This window comes from Acartia tonsa, chromosome 3 (genome assembly GCF_053477335.1).
Source record: "Acartia tonsa isolate MP-2025a chromosome 3, ASM5347733v1, whole genome shotgun sequence".
NCBI classification, from domain to species: Eukaryota; Metazoa; Arthropoda; class Copepoda; order Calanoida; family Acartiidae; genus Acartia; species Acartia tonsa.
The window spans coordinates 19,466,762-19,490,359 of NC_137262.1; the positions used below are offsets into that span (position 1 = coordinate 19,466,762).

Genomic DNA, 23,598 nt, shown 5'->3' on the forward strand with positions numbered 1-23,598 from the left:
AAGCAAGGGAGGAATGGGACCATGAGTTGTTCAAAACTAATTCCCTAAAGTTTAATAAAAACGTTTTCTTATTCGTTGGCCTTACAACTTTGGGGATTGGTTGATACATTAAGTTGAGTGTCCATACATTTCAACCACTAATTGTAATTGGTGAATTGAGTATCATCATTGGGGATGTAAATCTATTTATCGGCCTTCGTCTTACTCTTATCCCATTAGATCCCTGCATTTAAGCAATGCTAAACAAATAATAAACAAACACAATAAAATAACCTTTGGCTGCTAAACACATAATTTAGTTCATAAAGATTTGTTCACATTTTTAGTAGCGAAGCTACTCTATAATTCACAATGTCCGTCCGTCCGTCTGTCCGTCTGTCCGTCTGTCCGTAATTAACGAAGTGAGGGAAACGTGATTTTCTCGGCTCCTATAAAAGATAGAGAGCTTAATTTTTTTGACAACATTACCATTATTAAGCAGCACAATTAACTATAAAACATCAATAGCGGTCTGACTGCTTTTAAGCAGGTTTTTGGCTATTTTTTTATATTTTCCAAATATTCCCCATATCTTTGCTGTTTATGGTCCAATTTTTTAAATCTTTTCAATTAAAGATATCAAAATTCAATTTCCCGTCATTTGAAGAAAACAACAATGACAATCAGACTGCCTTTTTGCAGGGTTTTGGCTATTTTTATATTATTCCCCATATCTTTGGTGTTTATGGTCCGATTTTCGAAATTTTTTCAGTTAAAGATATCAAAATTAAATTTCCTGTCGTTTGAAGAAAACAACAATGACAGTCAGACTGCCTTTTTGCAGGTTTTTGGCTATTTTTATATTTTTCACATTTTTACCCATATCTTTGGTGTTTATAATCCAATTTTCAAAAAAAATTTTGAGTTAAAGATATTAAAATTAAATTTCTGGCGTTTTAACCCATTAGTGCCGAGCGCCACTTTTATGGACTGATCGAGCTGAAAATTTCAGGGAAGCTTTGTTATGGTAAAAACGGAATTCCAATTTTTTTGTTTTGCTCTAGTGGCATGCACAGGAAAGTTGCAATAAAACCCGGTTCGGCGCGAGTAAAGAAACCGTTCGGCATAGGTAACCCTTTTTGGAGTTTTTTGGTGCTTTCCCCCAGCATTCAAGCCCGGTTTTGTCCTAAATACCCGGTTATTTGGCCCAAAAAATTAAAAATGTAATTTTTGAACGTCCAAAGTGAGTTGTAGAGTAGCTAATACTACGATACGATCCACAATTGAAAACTACATAACCTCATGTAATTGATAGAGCTACAAGTAAGATACAAAACGATTTATATCACATTTAGTGTTTTGGCTAAAGGTGCCACCCTTTTCAGTTAAAAAAGCCCATTTCCTAGAAGTTTTAAAATTTTGATATTATAAGTGGACGGGTATCTTTACTCGCGCCGAGCCGGGCAATAAAAATGGCAGGTATCTTTACTTGGGCCGAGTCGGGCCAATATAGAACGTAAAAAAACGAAAAAAAATCATATAAAAAATAATAATTTAAATAATACAAATTCACAAATGAATGTAGTTGCCAATAAACTTTAAATTTCACAAAAAAAATCACTAACTTTACTTCATAAACAAAAAAGTTAGGAGGGGTATTTTAAAATCACCTCATTTTTCTTGGTTTTCAAATTTTGTTGAGCTATACCGGCAAACGGAAGTAAGCAAAACTGCCTGCTCCAGGGGGAAATGAAAACCAGGGTAGTAGAGGGGGGATTCATACTGAGAATGATGCAATCCTGAAACTGAGAACCGTTTTTTCTCGGCATTTTCTGGAACCGGGCGTTAAAAGTCGGTTCGTCACTAATGGGTTAAGAAAAGAAACATGGTGGCCAAACTGCCTTTTAGCAGGTTTTTGGCTATTTTTATATGTTTCCTCATATCTTTGGTATTTTTGGTCCAATTTAAATTTTTTTTGCATTAACAGTTTCAGATATTTTTTCTCATTTTTATGTGCATCTAGTATGTAATTTACTTTAACCGTCTTCATCATACAAAATAAAACAAGGTTTCATGTTTATTTTCTCCAATATATCTATTCTTGACTTTAATAAATACACTTTAAATCTACTTCTTTGTATTCCCATCCACAATTTTTTGTGCTTTGCTACTTATGGATGTTGTCATTCTTATTTTTGTTTTACTTCCCTGTCATCAATCTTAAAAATGCCCAACTCTGGTGGGCCTTCCCTTCTGCATATTGTTTTGTCATATTAGCAATCTAAATTTTTGTAAATGAATTTAATATTTAAGTAGGATGTTGCATGATGAAAGTAAATGTAAATGGAAAGAGTTAGTAATAGTCTATAGTTCTGAAAATTATATCATTTAACGATGGTGTTGATTCACTATTAATTGTCATCAAAACAACCTTTTCCTGTGTTATAAATTTAAAAATTTAAAAAAAAGCAAATAAGAATAGGTAGTCATTTCATAAGAAGCGCAGCAATGAAAAGTATACATTCTAAATCAAGAATAATAAGATCATAGGAAGGGCAACAATAACAATTCAACCTTTTTAAATCTTTATATTTTTTTCATAAGAAGTGCAGCAATAGCAATCTACACTTTCTTAAACAAGAATAATTAGATTATAAGTAGGACAACAATAACAAGCATAGCTTCTTAAAAAAAAATATTAACCCTAATAAATTGGATATTGATAGCTGATTACTTTTTAGTAGCGAAGCTACTCTATAATTCGAAATGTCTGTCCATCCATCTGTTTGTCTGTCAGTCTGTCTGTCTGTCAGAGAAAAAGTGGGAAAACATGAATTTCTCGGCTCCTATGACAGATAGAAGGCTGAAACTTTATGACAATATTCCCATCACTAAGGATTATAATTAACTTTCACACATCCGTGCGGTTTGACTGCTTTTTAGCAGGTTTTTGGCTATTTTTATATTTTTACATATTTCCCAATATCTTTGGTGTTTTTGGTCCAATTTTCAGATTTTTTTAAGATGACAGTATCATAATAATTTTTCCTATTGTTCTGAGCATATATCCAGTATTTGAATATTTGTATGTCAGTCATCATAAAAAATAAAAAAAAGGTTTTGTGTTTATTTTCTCCAATTAATTAAATCTATTCTTGATTTTAAAGAATACTCTTTCTTTCTACTTGTAGGTATTCCCATCCACAATTTTTGTGCTTCGCTACTTATGGATGTTGTCATCCTTGTTCAATTTTTTATTTGCACTTCTTTATTTCTTCTTGTAAGTCTATATGTAAATCCGTATGTCTGGACTAGCTAAATGACAATCTGTCTGCATGTCTGTCTGCATGTCTGTCAGTCTGTATGTCAGACTGTTGTCTGTCTGTCTGTCTGTCTGTCTATATGTCCAACCATCTCTCAGTCCATCTGTCTATTTGTTACTCTATCCATTTTTCTGTCTGTCTATCCATCTTTCTTGAAGTCTTTCTAACTCTCCATCTGTTTGCATATCCATCTGTCTTTCCATCTATCTATTTGTCCATCTGTCTGTCCGTCCATCTATTTGTATTTAATCTGTTTTTCTGTCTGTCTGTTAGTCTTCTGTCAAGATTAATTATTTTTTAAGTAGTGCAACGATAACAATTTACACCTTTGTAAACAAAAATAATTATATCAATAAGTAGCACAAAAAAAAACATTCTATACTTTTTAAACTAGAATAATTATTTTATAAGTAGCACAAAATAACATTCTATACTTTCTTTAACAAGAATGATTATTTTATAAGTAGCACAAAATAACATTCTATACTTTCTTTAACAAGAATGATTATTTTATAAGTAGCACAGCAATACCAAGGAATACAATAAGTAGCACAAAATAACATTCTATACTTTCTTAAACAAGAACAATTATTTTATAAGTAGTGCAGCAATACCAAGCTATACCTTCCAATACAAGAATAATTAGAATATAAGTAGGGCAACATAACAAGCATACCTTCTTAAACAAGAATATTAACTAATAAATTGGGGGTAGGGGGGGCAGTTTTACTATCTGTTTGAAAGCCTATCTAAATGTCTGTTGATATGTTTGTCTATATTTACATCTGTCTGTCCATCTGTCTGTTTATCTTTCTGTGTAAGGTAAATAAATATTTTTTATAATTTTTAGAAAAAAAGGCATCCAAGTTTTTAATTCCACCAATTTAAAATATTTTTTCAATGCTTTCATGTCATTTTGTCTGGTCTTTGGGACATCTCAAAATTTGTCTGGCTGTTTGTTTGTTAGTTTGTTCATTATGTTTATAAGGGTGGGTTCATATTGGCAATTTATCTGACACCAAAGCAGGAACTTGCACTTGATTTGTATAACTACAATACACCTCTGGATAAATTTGATTCATCTTAAGTCTAAAAACTGTTGGTTACCGCACATTCAATTGTATAGCTATTTGTGAATTGTCATAAGCTCTAGTTTTTAGATACGTAAGAACTATTTCTGAGCTAAGTTTAGTATAGGAGCTACATGGTAAAATGTTTTACCTTACTTAAAACTTTTCATTTTTTTCCTCACATTTTCAATGTAGCTCCTAAACTACAAATAGCTGAAAAAAATGGTATTCAAGGCACAATAATAATCAAAATGTTTAAAAGTTTCCTTAAAAAAGTTCTACCCTAGATTAAAATACTTTTTTTGAAATTTATTCAGGTTTATTAACAAACAGGCATTGGAATATTATTTGTTTCTATATTTGATATATTTTATTAGTATTTATTGTTATTAAATGTTGATAAAAATTCTTGAATGTTTAATTGGAAATTGTTAGGAAATATTTTTATGTAATCCTATTTAGTACATTTGAATATATTTTGTTTGTCTGTAATTATTTTTCATTAGATTACTTCAGTGAAGAACAGAAACTTATCACCTGAAAAAATAATAGGGGGCATTTAGAATCACTTTAAAAATAGATTGTTGTTTTTTTTTAATTCAGTCTGTTGTTAGAGTGGTTTTGCCGGAACTCCTATAGACTTCATTTAATCAGAAACATCAAATTAATTTGTATCAACTTGAATAAATTTTCATCAGAGTCTTTTGTATTATAAATAAATATATAAAATAATTTTTAAAAATGTTTGAGCAAGTTTATGTGAGGTTTTAGTAGCTCAAAAGAAAGGTAAGTAAACATAAAATAGCTGGTGTTCAAGCACATATTTCACAGTAAAAAGGTTGAATTAAAGAAAGCATAAAATAAATAAATGGATGATTTAAGTAAGAAATCAATCCCAAAAATGGCTTATTTAAGTAAGGATTTTGCAACCAAAATGGATGATTTAAGTAAGTAATCAACCCCAAAAATGTCTTATTTAAGTAAGGGTTTTACAACAAAAATGGATGATTTAAGTAAGCAATCAACCCCAAAAATGGCTTAATTAAGTAAGGTTTTTGCAACAAAAATGGATGATTTAAGTAAGTAATCAACCCCAAAAATGGCTTATTTAAGTAAGGTTTTTGCAGCAAAAATGGATGATTTAAGTAAGCAATCAACCCCAAAAATGGCTTATTTAAGTAAGGTTTTTGCAACAAAAATGGATGATTTAAGTAAGTAATCAACCCCAAAAATGGCTTATTTAAATAAGGTTTTTGCAACAAAAATGGATGATTTAAGTAAGCAATCAACCCCAAAAATGGCTTACTTAAATCATCCATTTTGGTTGCAAAATCCTTACTTAAATAAGCCATTTTTGGGGTTGATTGCTTACTTAAATCATCCATTTTTGCTACAAAATCCTTACTTAAATAAGCCATTTTTGGGGTTGATTACTTACTTAAATCATCCATTTTTGCTACAAAATCCTTACTTAAATAAGCCATTTTTGGGGTTGATTACTTACTTAAATCCTCCATTTTGGTTGCAAAATCCTTACTTAAATAAGCCATTTTTGGGGTTGATTGCTTACTTAAATCATCCATTTTTGTTGCAAAACCCTTACTTAAGTAAGTAATCAACCCCAAAAATGGCTTATTTAAGTAAGAATTTTGCAACAAAAATGGATGATTTAAGTAAGTAATCAACCCCAAAAATGGCTTACTTAAGTAAGGGTTTTGCAGCAAAAATGGAGGATTTAAGTAAGCAATCAACCCCAAAAATGGATTGTTTAAGTAAGGATTTTGTAGCAAAAATGGAAGATATAAGTAGGACATTAATCACAAAAATTGCTTGTTTAAGTAAGGATTTTGTAGCAAAAATGGAAGATATAAGTAGGACCTTAATCACAAAAATGGCTTGTTTAAGTAAGCAATCAACTACAAATATAGCCTAAATGGCTGAGAAGGGATTAAATTTTGAGGAAAAATAATCCGGATTAAAATCTTAATCTGTAAGACATTTACGTCAAAAGCGTCCGATTTGGCTGATTCTTATCAGCCACTCTTATTTTTGGGGATTTTTAGGGGTTTATAGGGCAATAATAGTTCTTGAAGTAAGCAATTAACCTACGAAAATGGCTCGTTAGTCCGACATGTCCGATTTAAGTAAGCCACTTTTGTTGTAAAGTGCGGACTTTCCCGATGTGAGCACGTCCTACTTAAATCTGACAAAAATGCTTATATAAGCACAAAAAAAGGTAAATTGCTGAGACAGAGATTACTAGGGAAATATTATTATTTTCAGTGCACTTGACAAACCTGCGTTAATTGGAATCCTGGTTGCCACATATCAAATGGTCATGATCTTCCTGTTTCCCGCAATACTTATGACTTCTTCTTATTATAAGGTTAGTGAAAGCCTCCATTGTTATAGACATAACATAAGAATCTCTAGGTAGCCCCAATTATTGTGGTGTTTAGTTCAGAACCGGTTTTGATAAAGTAGAAATAAACCGGTTATACTTGCAAATGTATTATTTATTAAACTTTTTTGTTTGTTAATCTTTTTGTCATAAACATTGATTTATTTGTGTATGAATGTATAGGTTATCAAGACCCTCTGGAGATCCACAAAGAATATGCCCTTCCTCACAAATGTACACGTCCCCGCCGGGTACATACACAGGTAACATAACTATTCTGGAGGGGCTGTCCTAGAAGTTAATGTTTCCAAAGCTAATCCCAATCCTAATATATAAAGTTTTAAGGGTATTTTTCAGAAACTTAAGATCTCAATAACTACTACAGCTATTGGGTTTTCTATTTTAGATAAGCTTTATCACAGGTGATGGTTTTAGGCTATTTTATTTTCAGATTTAAGTTTTATGATGGTTGGAAGCTATTCTTAGCCAGCTTAACCACTTTGAATACAGACTTACAGCCTCTAAATGAAACGGGCGAAGCCGCTAGTCATTATATAAAAGTAAAATGATCTTTGTATATACCAAATGATATCGCTAACCGCTGAACCGACATGTTTTTTTCTTTATAATGTAGCTTCTTTTAGGTCATAAGAAGGTTCCTAACTATTTTGAAGATAGCACCCCCCCCCCTCCTCCAAATAAAAATCGCCCCTAGAATGACAAAAACATTTTAAAATGCCGCTAGGAAGCGTCACTCAAAATAACTTACCGTCTTCCATTTGTACAAGGTTGCCGAAACTTTTTCATTTTAAAACTAGAATTGAAAATGTTGGAGTCGACTTCTATATACCCCACCCCCCACTCAAGGGCCCCTAGAGACCTCTAGGGCGTAGCAGCTAATTAAATGTAAAGAAGAATGTACGGCTTAAACTGTTTTTAACCTATTTTTTTATCCTATATCAAAAATATACTATGACACCAGTAGAATCAGACTGCAGAGCCCAAATTTGAATTAAGTCCCTAATAAACTTTTTTTGGGGGATTTAAAAATCAATTTTATATGTTGCTGTGATCATTTTGATGGAAGCAAAAGCATTTTTTAGTTTGGGGTTAAATTGTTTCTTACAGAACAATTTGATGTGATTCAGATTATATCAATACAATAATAAAAACTCTACTCTGTTCGATGCAAATAATTTTTTTCTAAAACAATAATTTATATAGAAGAAATTTAACATTAAAATAAAACATATTATTCTGAAGTCTGAACCAATTAGAAGTCTCGTTTCATTTCAGTTTTTACAATTCAAAAAAGAGTGTTTTCACAAAGTGACTTATTTCCAATGTAGTTAAATAATTTTTATTTAATTAAAATGAAAAGAATGAAAACTATACACATAAAAGATACATGCTTTTTAAAAATATTTAAAAAAATAAGTTTGAATAATCTTATAAAAAAAGTTTGTTGTATTGCGTAAATGTTTGTTGTCATCTTTCACTATTTAACCCTTTACAGCCAATTTTTTTGTGTTTGAAATAAGTGATGGAAAACAAGCACGATAAAGTTAATTCATTGATATATTGTAAAGAATTAAGTTTTTAATGAATTAATTTAGATGAAATCAAAAGGCCTAATTTTACTCTATACCAGAATACTATATATATGAAGCAAAACACTCTAAAAGCTACGAATTTTACCCAAATAAAAAAGACCTTTTGCTCTGATCAAAAAAGACCACAGCAACAGTAAAATTAATTTTTAAATCCCCTCAAAAAAGTTTATTGGGGACTTAATTCAAATTTAGGCTCTGCAGTTTAATTCTACTGGTGTTATAGTATATTTTTGATATATGTTTTAAAAATAGGTTAAAAACAGTTTAAGAAATCCTAATACCCTTGACTAGCCTAATTTTTTTTTTAATGATTTTGCCCATTATTTTGCTGTCAATTGATTTTTCAGTTAAGTTTTCAATTAATAATTATATGCTATGTACAAAAATCGTTCTTTTGCCATAATACGAAAAAACTAATGAATAGTCTGGTTTTGTCTGTTAATTAGCATTTCCTGGCAAAATGTTGCATGCTTCTAATAATTTTTGATTAATAATAATGGTGTATAAATTTTTTTTTTTTTTTTTGGGGGGGGGGTTCGGGGTGTCCCACGCCCCAAGAAAATAGCTTAAAACCACCACAGGACCAATAGGTATATACCCTGAAGAGTAGAATCCTATCGGTTCAGCGGTTACCGAGATCTTAAGGGACAGACGGACGGACGGACAGACAGACAGACGGACGGACGGACAGACATCAAGCTACTTTGTATTATAGATATGGCATATTATCAAATGTTAGTCAATAAAATCAATAAAAGTTAGGTTAATATCTAAAATTAACACAACAATAATACGTCTTTATAATTTTAAATTCATGGATACCTCTTATTTTGTCTCATAATTATTATGCACATTTATATTGCTTAACCCTCCCTTCACCCCTGCTATTATTATTGAATACTATTATCCATGGCTAGTATCCCTGGTATTAATCAGAGAGGGGGCGACATTGGGCTGTTTTTACAGTAGTCCTCAAAGTTTTATATTAACCTTTTCTTATTCCTTTGGTAATCAACTTTGGGGACTTTCCTTGAAATTTGATTTGTTGGTTTATTATACGTTTATTACACATTTCAACCACTAATTGTAATCTACAGAAAGGATAATTTTGAGCATAATTATCGGGAATGTACATTAATTTATCGATCATTGTCTTATCCCTTTATATCCCTGGGTATTTACATAAGATCAAGGTTATTAATCAGTTTCAAAATTTCTTTTCATAATTCTTTTCCATCCCTTTATTCCTGGTTATTATTAAAGATTAATGAATGTCTGAATATTATTTTTGTTCATCATTCCTCTTTATATTACATTCTTGTCTTCATTATATACGTCTGTACATACTTAACATGAATGATTTATATAAAAGATAGTTTTCCATGGAAAAGAAAAATAAATATAGAATAATTCCTGGTTGGCCCCGAGGAGCTGATGGCCAATGCCAGAAATTCATCTCTAAGTTATTTATTTAAACGGAAAGAATAAATGATGACCTATCGGTCCATCATTTATTCCCTCGGGTAAGAAATATTCATTCCTAAACAAAAAACTGGACAGGAATACCCCATTTATTTCCCGGGTATGATCATTTATATCCCGGGTATCATTTTTAGAAGATTTTTAATTTTTTTTGGAAGATTTTAGAATTTTTATTAATTATTAATATTAAAAACTTATTTTTATGCTAGTAAATTTGGTTTAATTTTGGTTTTTAAATTTCATTTATTTCCCTGGTATAATTTTTCTTTCTTTTAGTAAATAATAAAAATTCTAAAATCTTCAAAAAAAAATTAAAAATCTTCTAAAAATGATACCCGGGATATAAATGATCATACCCGGGAAATAAATGAATATTTACATCCACTATTTAAGTGGTCGTTTATATGGGAATGGTAATATACAAGCTAAGTCGTCCATAAAGGGTAAAACTGTATAAATGTTTTAGTGTACCATCGACAGAGGGTAAAAGCGACGCAACCCTATTATCAGCACCAGGACAAACACCTCCAACTGTGCGAACTAATCTCTCAGGTATAATTCGGATGTATAAGCGTGAGGATGATGGAAGGGGGGGGGGGGGGGATGAGGTTGCAGGGAGGATGTCAACAAATGATTAGAAAGGTGATTTGTAAATGGAAGATAATTATCTTTCCGTTTTTTTCCCGACAAACAAATTTATCAAATAGAATGTCAATTTATATTTCTTGAATCATTTACATAAAATTTGATTCAAGGATTATATGTATATTAGTAACACTTCTAAATACAGTAAATATACTTTAATTGTAATTTGCAAATATTTCTAAACTTTAATATACAAATTTAAAATAAATAAACTTAATTTGAAGGTTATGAGCCAACAAGAATCAACAGAAGCACAGGAACTGGAAATGGAATACAAGCAAAAGCTAGAAGCTCTCAGGTAATAATTATTACAGCGCTGTAGATTTAATATTGGGCAGCTAAACATCAAGATGAAATCAAATATTTTTTGTCTCTATCTTTAAGTGTATAAATTACCTAATCGATTAATTTATTTTAAGAAGTTTTAGGCTATTTTACTTCCTTCCTATAGCCTCTAATATCTGATAAGAAAAAGATGTTTATATTGCAGCTGGAATATTTTTCATTACCAAACGTTTTTATTATTAATGAAACGTTTAAAAATAGTTAGCTTTTGAAGTCTACTAAGATGGACACAAACAAAGAAAAGATATTGTGCAGAAAACAGACAATTTTCTTAAAATATAAAGGTCCTACGTATTCAAAGATTCTCATATAAAACAATGCCTATCCGTTGATCTTTCTATCATGTCAGTCCGTCAACAATGCTACGGGATGAAAATGTTCAAATAAGCTATTCTGTTCTCGTACTGTCCAAGTGTCCATTCATAAAGGCAAATGTCCGGCTGTTTTAATTCTCATGAAATTTCTTTTATTTCGCATGATTATCCCTGTTCCATGTTTTTGCTGACTTCGCGTTTCTATAAAGATTATATAGAAATTCTATATTTCTAAAACTTTAATATTGCAAACTTTTCAAGTGTTCCATCACTTACGTATAGTATCAAATTAGTAAATTAGTAAAACGGTAGATTATTACAAAAGCAAAAGTTGCCCCTTCCCCTTTTCTTCACTATCATTATATATGTATCATATCCACCGAGTTTTTAATTAATTTTTGTAGGATTTGCGGAATTGAATTCTCAAAACCTTGTGTAAACATTGATTTTTAGCAGATCATTTTTCCCGTATTTCAAATAGTTATCAAAACTTAGAAGCATAAATGGTTTATAGCAGCCACTATCAGCAGAAACTCCCTTAAATCAGCTGCAAGGATTAAAAATTCCATCCAATTTAAGCCTCAGCCACTAAATTTCAAGTCAGCAATCTGTCAACCTAGTTGGTGCCTATGACCTTTAAAATTTGTGTGGTGGTGGGGGGAATTCAATACATTTCAAACAAATCGCTTGGAGAGGGTAATCACCCCTCCCTTTTACCCATTAGTACGTAAATTTATCAAAAAAATGAACTACTAGAACTGTGGATGGTACATTTAACTTCCATTTTCATATCCCCGAAGGCCTTAATTTAAAACAGATATTTTTTTAGATGATAAGTTCAGCAAGCCTGAATACAGCCAAAGTTAACCAATCAAGAAAACAAATAATCAAGGTAGGCGTGTCTATTTCTTTTCTTTATTATTCATTACCCGACAACAAATTTACAATTTACTTGGAAACTGTGGCTTGCACAGTGAGTTTTAGAGAAGTCTTCACTTGTTAGGTCAGGTAAAAACAGCACTAGTAGTTGTACTGGTATACACTATACATTAAAGAAAAATTCTTACCATATGTGTAAAAAAGATTGATGGAAAATAACTTTAAAATGTGCTGCAAAGTTTTTTTTAAATTTAAAATGCAGCTTATAGTTATATCTATACAAAGTTTAATATATATAGAATGTATATATTTCGTAGAATACTACTGATTCCATTTATAAAATTGCGAAGGAAAAGTTTAAAGAAAGTGGGGATTCAAATTTTATAAAGATCTGCTTTTTTTGGTCTGAATTTTTTTTTGTGGGGGGGGGGGGGTTGAGAAAATAAAATTCAATGTTCTACCTTTCACAGTCAATCTAATGTTTCAAAAATTCTCATGAAAAATAAAAAGAGAAGAAATTTTAAACTTCTAATAAAATGTTTAAAAGGCTTTAAAACGTTGCAAATAATACCTTTATCTGCAGTTTATGCAGAATAGAAAGATATGGAATTTAAAGAAAAACTATTAAAGCATCTTTTTCCATAATACCGTGCAAATTTGGATTCTTTTACATTTAGTTCATTGCTGACATGATTTTCAATATTATCTTAGCCAATACTAATTGTATTGACTACCATAAGGTCGACATATTATATACATATCCTTGTAAGGTTGTCTTGTTAATAATTGAACTTGTGGAAAAGTTTATGGTAAAAGGTGCACAATTCCTGTCTCTGGATTGGACAAAATACAATTCCAAATTGACAGAAAAATCCTATCCTAATCTTTTTTATCTTCGTTACTTTCGGGAAAATAAAATGTTTTTAGTAGCGAAGTTGCTGTATAACTAGGATATGTTCAACTGACCGTCAACCACAATTTTTTATGAAGATATGTGAGTTTATTAATGCTGCTAAACTGAACACACTCTCCATGTTTTTTTCCCATTGGATTGCTTCTAATCATATGACGAACACTATGCATTTTCCCATATTAAATCAAGGATGTTGTTTAATAGAAAAAGCCTTTACTTTCTTTAAATCAGATAAAGATTTAATAGATATATACCTTCCCAGGACCTGTGAGAAGCTACATTGTAAAGGAGAACCATATTGGTTATGTGGTTAGCGATATGTTTCGGTACAAACACACAAATGAGGATCGAAGACATCTTTTGTTTTTATCAGCAGCACAAAGTTTTACAAGGACTCTTCATTTTTGTTATCTTTGTACTTCATATAATGAAAAACATTTATTTGACAAAAATATAATAATAAATACCTCTTTGACCCTGTGAAAATAAATTATAGATATACATATTCTGTAATTTTTCAATTTTGTTTGATAATCAATCAAGTACTTGGGTCATTTATATTTTATTAAAAAGATTAAATATAATTTACTTGAAGAATATATACTCGTTATAGCTAACTAATTAATTATTCAAGTTTAGGAATGAATTTTATAAATTTCAGATGTTGTTGGTTATCATTCTACTGTTTATTCTTTGCTGGTGTCCAAGGTAAATTTGGGTCATCTTAAAAAACGCATACCTAAACTAAAGAAAATAATTACTATACAGATTTAAAAAAAACATTTTTTTGTTTCCAGACATCAATAGATCAAAACGGATTTATTTATTGAATATGTCATTTTTTTAGTAAGCTATTTTCTAAGATAGTCGTTTTTTAAGTATAGCAGTAAATTTCATGCAGATGTGCAGCATCTCTATAATTGTCATTCTCTATTTGAACTTTGACTTACATTTTCTGTTGACTTTATCTTCAGTGGACTTTTCCTATCTTTAACTCTAGCTGACCTTTTTTAAATTGCACATGAACCATGTTTTCTTATCTACAAGTTCGCCCTAAATTTTTCATATTGGGTTATATGTAATAAAAAATTGAAATGTAATAAATACTCTTTTTTTGGTAAAAATAAAATTGTATTTGTTTAGATTTTTGTTGAATCTCTTGAAATGGTATTCGGATCTGCTACCACAAAGGCCAGGTAAGTTTTTTGTTTCTTGAAATTTGAAGGACATTTATTTTACTCCTTGAATATTTATAATATTTGTTTCTGAAATAAAAATGATACATAAAGGAAAAAAATCGTATCCACCCTTTAAAACAATCCTCTCGAAAATTTCAAAGAGGGGATAAAAAAATTATAACTGATTAAGGAGGTTAAGCATAGACTTTTGGAAAAAAATACAAACATTAAGATGACTAAAATTACTTGATGTGATTCTATTAACACTATTGTTCTTGTTTTTAGACTTCTTTGTGAGTTTCCGATTTTACTACGTGACAATCAGCGCTAAAATTCTACCGGTCATCCATGCCATGCTGAATCCTATAATTTACAGGTATAAACATCCATATCATGCCGAATCCTATAATTTACAGGTATAAACATCCATGTCATGCTGAATCCTATAATTTTCATGTATAAACATCCATGTCATGCTGAATCCTATAATTTACAGTTATAAACATCCATGTCATGCTGAATCCTATAATTTACAGGTATAAACATCCATGTCATGTTGAATCCTATAATTCACAGGTATAAACATCCATGTCATGCTGAATCCTATAATTTACAGGTATAAACATCCATATCATGCTAAACCCTATTATTTACAGGCATCATTTCATGTATTCCTAAATAAGTATTCCAAACAAGGATGATCAAGTCCAATATTTGTAAAGATTTTTACTACGTGACATGGTTTATGCCAAGTTGAATCCTATTATACATCAAGCTTATCAAATTTATAAGATTTTTCACTGTTTTTTCGGCCCTGGGTCAACAAATCTGAAATTAATCATATAATTGTTCTCGCTCCATCTGCGACAAACTTTCTGTAACACAAGTGCAATTAATAAATATTTTAAACCAATATAATGACTATCTATATGTTAATGATGTAAAAAAACTTCACAAATAGAAAAAAAATACGCAATAAATAATATACAATAAAAATCACATAAACCTTTAGCCAAATGGAAATTAATTTTAATTTTAGTTTGATGTGTCGAAGTGTGAGACGAACAATATTATCCTGCTTCTCTGTAAGTCCATCTACCACTAGGAATGTTAACATATTCAACTTGCAATTTTTTTTTATCCAAATCTTACCGTTTTTGGCACCCTGTACCCATTTGAGAACCCTCTCCTCCCACCTTATTTAGAGGTTGGAGTTTTTTTGATTTTGTTTTTTGAGGGAGAGGGGGTTGTTTATTATTTTATGTCAGGTATAGGCAACCCCCGTAGGAATTTAGAATGATTTTAAAAAACTATCCCCCACCCAAATAATTTCAATTTATTTCGCTACTAATATGAATATCACAGCTAAAACTGAAACAGTCTCTCAGAAAATTTAAGATTTACAATTTTTATCGCTTAAGTACTTTAAAAAGTAAAAAAAGCGTGTATCGTCATGAATGGTGCTGTTGTAATAAAGTTAATAAGAATGAATTATTCCCAGGGGAAAGTTTCAACACCAACAATGTCACGACAACTCATTTGAACTTCAGGTAAACTTTAAATTAATAGTGTAGCTATTCTATACATCAATACATTCACTGTACATATAAGGATGTTTTCGTTCTTGTTTAAACAATTTTTATGAAGTGTAGAAAATTATGTACATAATTTTTTTATTGCTTACTTCTTAAGGTTCAAAAGCTTGAAAACATATAAATAATTATCATTTGTTAATCTCATAAAAGCTCATCAAGGTTCGTGTCCTTTATATAAGTAGGTAGTCACAACATAGGTTGGGCCGGATATATAATTAACCTGATACCGGAAGATTTCTAATGCCGTATATCCGGTTAACGCCGGATAAACGGCATTTTTGTTGTATTTTATAAAAGATTATATTGCCGGATATTCGGCCGTATACTTTAAATAAAAGGTATCCGGCCGGATATTGAAAATGGCCGGATATCCGGTCCAACCCTAGTCACAACGTCAGTACAATAGGTATAGTTAGGTTTTTTTTTAAATTTAGAAATGGTACCATTGTATTTTGGTTGTGAAACTTTACAAAATTGTTAAAGATTACGATTTATCTCAAAAAAACGCGCGGCTAGCGCCAAATTTATGTAAATTGTAAGAGCGTTCAGATAGATGTTGTCATAATTTTTGTAATATTATAATGTAATATAAAATCACAAAGCATCATCATGAAGCGTTTTGTAGAATTTTTATATTGTTTTCTGTCAAAAAAAAAACAAAAAATCATCTTTTCTTTATTCTTCAATAATAAATATTCTATATTCACTCATACAGAAAGGTCATGATTTAAAGAGACAAGACATTGGCCGATAGATTAAAGTACATCCCCATTGATGATACACAAAAAAACCCCTTCTGTAGACTACAATTAGTTGTTAAAACGTTTGGACACCCAATCTAATGAACCAACCAATTAAATTCAACAAAAGTCCCTAAAATTGTTAAGTAAATGATTAAGAAAACATTATTATAGAACTCTAAGAACTAGAGTAAAATACAGCCCAATGTTCCCTCCCTCCCTGCAGAAAAGTAGAGATTATTTCTTATTGAAAATTCTCCGAGTGTACCTTATATTTATTCATCTTGCATACTTACCAATAAATATCTACAACTTGTTTTTTTTTACACATTTTCTAGGAAAAAAATGCATTACATTCCATTAATAAGCATACTTTTTATACCCTATGATTGATTGATTGATTGATTAGCCATAGTTTCTTAGGGTTTGGACCTAAGTAGTCATGGAGTAGGTTGAGACACTTTTGTATAGCCACTAGGGCTATTAAGCTCCACGTTCAAGCACATTTTGACTTGACCCGGTATCTTATGAGAGCTACTCATTATTACCTCACCCTCGCCGAGTATGGCAGGTGTCCCAAATTAAGTCACCGTGATGAATGACGCTCTCTGCAGAGGAGCTTGGGATAAGGGAAGTACTGATATTATGTACGTGACTATTGAGTATCCAAACTTGCTCAATAATCCCCTTCTTACACAACCAGGGGAAGTTGCGTGATTGTTGCGAAGAGAAATTCGAGTCAACACATGGAGAATTGAACTCGAACTCTCACCACCGTAGCACAGTGTGTAACCACCCTATTTATATCCTATTTACAGAAGATGTTATAATTTTTATCTAAACTCATTTATATATGTAAATGACAAATATTAATATAAATTTTAGGGTAAAATTATCCAATTATGCATCCTATTATATAATGGAGTAATGTTTTTTTTTGATTGTTTACTTGATTTTAACTAAAGTCCCGGGATGATTTCAGGCTATTTTTCTGCCCTCTCCCTTCCCCTACTAATAAGAGTTTCTAAATGTTATAAGGCGCATCCGCTAATAAATATTTTGTAAAATAACATAAAAAAAGCGAAGCTCTGAAATAGTAGGTCAAACAAACATTAACGCTCGTAGAGTGTCGCGAGAACTTAATAATTAGAATATATATGTATAAAAGTCAAAACAAAATTGTAAGTAAATTTGTTGCAAAACTGCGTAAATACAGTATAATGTATAAGGGCATACTTTGTTATAGAGATGCCTTGCTTGTAACATTGTACTTTGTTGGCCTAGGAATTAGTGAACTATCAAACATATTTCATTATTCTTTAGCAGTGAATAATTAAATTTCTCTTATAGGGCATTCCTCATTCCACAGTTGAAATAAGAAAATTCTCAAAATCTGCCCTCAGATGAAACAATTAAAACAGAGGCATGTAGTAGTTACATTTAAAATTTGGAGGGCCTGCCTTCTCCTTTTTTGAACCCGTTGAATGCCAAGAAATATTATTTTTGAGTCAAAATCAATGTGAAGATAATCCCAACACAGCACCAAGTTTTTTTTCTGTGATTATCTTATCTTGCACAAAGTAGGAGTGTCCAAACTTTTCCTCCAACAATTTTAATCTGCAGTAGAAAAAATTTAGTTTATTATGACAGTGTACATTTATTATTTTTAAGATTGATCAAATGACACTTAATGAAAGCATTCCTTCCTTAGCTTTGAGCTTCAACAAAATTAAAGAACCTTAATTCGAAACTTATTTTTTTAAAATTTTATACTTGGTTCTTAGTTATGCAGTTCTTTGACTAAGTTTAAATCATGTTTCTTGAGCGGATGTTTAGAATATTTCACATGGTTTACGTTTTTTTGTTGGAAAGAAAAGGGAGTTGGTTGTTAATATACTACTCCTGTAGAATAAAGGATTATACCGATTGCGATATGATATTCATATCTATTGATTGTATTTATATGTATAATATAATGTTACATTTAGTATTTATAAAAAATAAATATTTTTTTTAATGTTATTTCTTAATTATCATATTGGTCCGTAATAAAGAAACAAGGGAAAATAGCGCACAAGAAGTACAGTTACTAAAAAGCCAACAAAAATGATTGCATAAAAGTAACTAAAATTATTCTAATTACTTAAAAGTAAAAATCTTCTTAATCTAAAAAAAAATATTTGCTTCATCATTTAAAATAGAATTTAAAGTAAAAAAAATGGTCTGTGTGTTTGTTATTAAGATTTCGCTAACCGCTGAATCGATATGGTTCTCCTTTCTCTTCATATATCCATGGTTTTTAACAATTTTGGTACAGGATAACAACCCCCCCCCCCCTCCGTCTTAACTCAACTGCCCCCAGAGGCCTCTAAAGGCGTATCCGCTAGTATATAATAAATATATATTACTTGTCAATAACAACTACAGATTTATGTAAGACACTAGAGTAGTTGCGCTATTTAAAATATGTGGACTATTTTAAAATATGATCGGGCAATTCAAACAAAAGGGATAGTTCTACGAAAAGTATTTAAATAGTTAAGGTACTTAGAGTAGTGAACTTTTATATGTCTTAGTAGAATATATTAGGCATTGGATAGATATGATTATATGTTAAAGAATTTTTAACATTGACCAGACCAAACTTTTTTTATTTGACAATATCTAAAAAAGTCAAAGTGATTTGCCACATAAATTACATGAGAATGGTCTATTTTTTTCCAAATATGTATAGCCAAAACACCAATATCAGATAATCTTTTTCCACATATTTCACAAGAGTTATAAAAAAATTGAACAGGGGTTCCCCTTGGGACAAGTTACTTAAAAAACAAAAAAAATAACGTTCGGTTCATTATAGGACAGGTTTTCTATAGATTCTTTCTAAAAAAAAAAAAAAAAAACCGTCCGGTTTACTTACAATATACACATTATCTCACGCGGAAATACCAACTAACCATACAACATATATATATATATTTATATAAAAAGACCATTCTCATGTAATTTATGTTGCAAATCACTAACTTTTCTAGATATTGTCAAATAAAAAAAGTTCGGTCAGGTCAATGTTAAAATTCTTTATCACATAATCATATCTATCCAATGCCTAATATATTCTACTAAGACATATAAAAAGATCACTACTCTAAGTACTATACTAAATATTTTATTGGTCATTCTTTGTTGTTATGTGTATTTTGTTGTATAAAAAGTTTGAAGTTCTATTAACTAGTAAATGCTATCTAAGGTTGTATTTATGACAAAAAAGTTTTTGCCATATATAACATGCAACGAAGTTGAAAATAAAAATGAAAAACTCATTTTTTAAGGAAAATCCCTGGTCAAATCTTTTAATTTTAATCAATAACTTTATATTATGAACTACTACGTTATTTAAAATAGAAAAAACTTACAGTTCACTATTTTTTTCCAAATGCACTTCGTGAAACTATCCCTTTAGATTCAATAAATTTAACGTTTCACTGATTTTCTTAGTTATAGAAAATAATTTTGTTGGCCCCGAATTAAATTCTTATTTTCATTGTTGAACTGTAGCGATGGAGAAATTGATAAAATAAACGTATCAGTGGTTGTCATATTAACAAAAGGCTTTTTAATTTTTGAGCATAACGTTTTGTAGATTTTAATCTAAGGCAAAGTACTGTTACAAACTCTTTTTGGAATAGTGTCTTTTTAAAAGTTTCTAAGGCTGAATCCATAATTTGACATGAAAAGACATTCCCTCAGCCAGGCTAATAGACAATTTACAATTTTGTGTCGAGAAAAAGTTTATCTTCTATTTTCCTATCCTTGAATCCTTGTTTTCAAGGTCACGCAAATGCATAAAAGTTACAAAGAATGAAAAAAATAATGCATTAGATTTATAAATCCAATATTTGAAAACGTTTAATGTTCAAACAGTATAATGTATTTAAATATACCATTAACAAATAGGAATCTTAAAGTTTTTGGTAAAAAATATCAGATTATTATTAACATTCAGATCAGAATAGATTGAACTAACCATTATTCAGATAAGTTTCTTAAACTTTAAATACTTTTAGAGCATTTTTAAAATTTCATACAGCCACAAAGGAGCTACAAAAACGTATCTTTTATATCTAGTTTAGGTTAAAACAGATATAGCAGACCTTCGTAGGAATAGGTTCCTCACTGTTAGATCCCCCACAGTTGATAGGGCATTTTATTTTTTTGTGCATTTTATTTACGGAAATCTTTATTTTAGGAACCAAAATCTAAGCATCTGAACAATTCTTATGTTTCCAACGGATCAGCAAAAAACAGGTAAATATATCTAACTTATTATCTTGGTTAATTGTTACTGAAGTCATGGGTTTAAGTCTAATCCAAATTCTTTCATTTGATCATATTGCTATTGTATCAAAATTATAAAATTAATAATTTTAAAAATTTTCTTAGAACATAGCAGCTTTTTTTTATATTATCATCCAATTTTTTATGAGCGACTATATTTATTGTCACTCTACTAATAAAATAAACCCGCGACCGTGTCTCAACACATAGCGCATCCCCTCGTCTTCGAGTTGTAGTAGGGGTAATGGTTGGCCTATATACATGCACAACTCATTACTATGTTCATTTAGAACTACTCAGACAAAGGTCTTGCAATCAAAGGGTTGGTTGTCTGTTAAATATTGCTAGTAATGAATTAAATTTTATTCAGGGAAAATGGAACAACCAAAATAGTTGAAGAGAATATTTCCTGTAGAAGCAGAACCTGTATTTTAGACTGGAAATAGAATAAAAAGTTAATAAATAAAAGTTTTAATAAGAATAGTATTACAATCTTTGAAGGATAATGAATTTCATTATTTATTACACGTCCAACAATTATACCAGTCAAAAAAGAAAGACAAGCAAAACAAGAGTTTTAATTCTGGTTCTTATTGTATAAAAATTTCAATAAAACTTAAAAATAATGAGGAAAAAATGCATTATGTTGAATGTGGCTATTAGTTTTGACTAGGGTTGGACCGGATATCCGTCCAACGCCGGATATCTGGATAATTAAGTAGCAAAAAACAAATTTCTTTTTCAAAAATCCGTCTAGCATTTATCCATCAATCACCGGCTGCGGCGGCTGACAGCTCACGGCGCCAAAAATTATATTTTTAGATTCCTAATATAAGATTTTTATATAAATAAAATAAAAAAATTTAAAAATTGTTCTTCTAGCTTCCAAAAAAGAAAATTTAAGCCATTTAAACTTTAAAAAGTAGGGATTTTTGTTGTATAAAGCCAAAACAATAGAAAATTCTCCTTTTTTCAAATACACCAAAACTATTTTTCTATGAAAAAAATCTTTATTTGAAAGAAACAGTAATAATTGTAAATTTTCGTAAAAAAAACTAGAAATAAAGAATGATTTGTTATAAAATCATAATCAGATTTTGTATGTAAAATATTTTAAAATTCATTGACTAGAACGTTCATAAGAAGCGAAGATAAAACAGATTTAGTATTATCCACTGTTGCAGTTCTTAACAGGTACGTATTTTGCAAAACTAACCTAATACTAAAGTAGAAATCTGTAGAGTAACTTAGTTAAAAATATGATCTCAATTGTTGTATATCGTTTCATGTTGTAAGCTATCAATCACTTTGATAAAGTCCAAGTAACAATAATTAGTTATAATTTTTCAAATTTTTTTATTAAAACATTAAAAAAATATATTTGTTATAAAGATATGAGACCAGATTTAAGCTGTAGGAATAACTTATTTTATTACATTGTTTAACAGGCAATCAGCAGCAATTTGTTTATTAATTTTATTTATGAATATATGTTTAAAAATTAAAAGGTAATTCCTATGTCCATATTTTTCTTTATATTTTCATATATAATAATGCTTGAAATTGATGTTTGTATATCTAAAAAAAATTAAATTCCAGAAAAACTCAGTGATAATCAATGTTAATGTACCTTTATGTACCAGTAAAAAAATATAATAAGTAGATTTTTATAAATGTATTTATTTTATTTTTAAAAGCAAAGCTTTTCAACATTATTAGGGCCTGTCTGTCTATCGTGGCACATCGTGTAATAGATGCATTTTGCAATATGAAGGTATAATTAGCTGTTTTCTTAGGCTTTTGTGGCACAAATTCTTTCAAATTGTAATTTTTAAGGCAAAAAGGCTTGTTAATTTACGTTGTATCTGTGAAATTGCATCGCAAATGTTAATTATACTGTCACTTTACAAATATTATGTCCGTTTGTACGATTTTTTGTCACACTTTTTTAATATACTTTTAAAAAATAAGAGTTAAAGATTTATTATGAATAAAATCTTTATTATATTATAGTTTTATTTATTACAAATATAGAAATTAATTATATGTATCTTTAAAAATATGTAATAAATGTTATATATTGTTGTTAACATTTTTGTAATAAATTTATATTGTGTAATATTACTTTTATTTTCAACAAGGGATCTTCTCTACAAGTCAATCTAGTCTTTGTGTCCCAATGTCTCTTGAAAAAAGATTTATGTTAAAACTAAAACGTGGCTTGAATTGAATTTAAATTATTTAGCAAAGAACGTAAAAGGAGTATGACGGGGGTGGGGGAATAGGGGTTATACCGACCTAAAAATTATGCAAAAAGTAAAAAGTTCCTAAGGCACCCCCCCCCCTTCCTTGATTTTTAGACGGTACTTTTCTCGGCTGCAGATTAGAATTATTTTGTCATACAGCGAACAACTTGGAGTTGCAGAAAAAATTGTATGATGTGCGCTTTATCATTTTTCCTTTGGCGAATTATTTAAAAACAAAATTTAAAAATTTTTTTTTTGACAAATGGAATGTAATTACATCTTGGACGATAACCTTTAATAATATCTGCTTGAGGGAAAGTATTCTGAAATATAATTGATGATATTCAAGAAAAGACTTAAATATAGTAAGATTCTTTAGTTTGCATTGAAAAATATTTTAAATAGACACTGCGAAATTTCTTGCTCGGGGTACTTAATTGTTTACACATTAATACTTAATTCAATTATTGCTTTTCATTCTTTAATTATTAAAAGTGATTCCTATATAGATATGTATAATGTATATTGTATACTGGA

The 23,598-nt window shown here is 29.9% G+C and overlaps 1 protein-coding gene across 3 annotated transcripts in view; it reads left to right on the plus strand.

Moving 5' to 3' along the window:
• Positions 1-22,901, plus strand: part of LOC145313587 (galanin receptor 2a-like) — a 56,613-nt gene extending 33,712 nt beyond the window's left edge. For 2 of the 3 annotated variants that reach the window (XM_080153050.1, XM_080153051.1), the window contains 12 exons: positions 6,656-6,758; positions 6,957-7,036; positions 10,335-10,420; positions 10,738-10,811; positions 12,002-12,064; positions 13,626-13,672; positions 14,108-14,160; positions 14,428-14,518; positions 15,182-15,245; positions 15,642-15,692; positions 20,727-20,785; positions 21,186-22,901. In XM_080153050.1, coding sequence (XP_080009176.1) covers positions 6,656-6,758; positions 6,957-7,036; positions 10,335-10,420; positions 10,738-10,811; positions 12,002-12,064; positions 13,626-13,672; positions 14,108-14,160; positions 14,428-14,518; positions 15,182-15,245; positions 15,642-15,692; positions 20,727-20,785; positions 21,186-21,261 — 847 coding nt within the window. In that variant the 3' untranslated portion in view covers positions 21,262-22,901. Of the gene's footprint in view, positions 1-6,655; positions 6,759-6,956; positions 7,037-10,334; positions 10,421-10,737; positions 10,812-12,001; positions 12,065-13,625; positions 13,673-14,107; positions 14,161-14,427; positions 14,519-15,181; positions 15,246-15,641; positions 15,693-17,827; positions 18,395-20,726; positions 20,786-21,185 lie in introns of those variants that run through there. The other variant, XM_080153052.1, reaches the window with a different exon arrangement.
• The last annotated feature ends 697 nt before the right edge of the window (positions 22,902-23,598 follow it).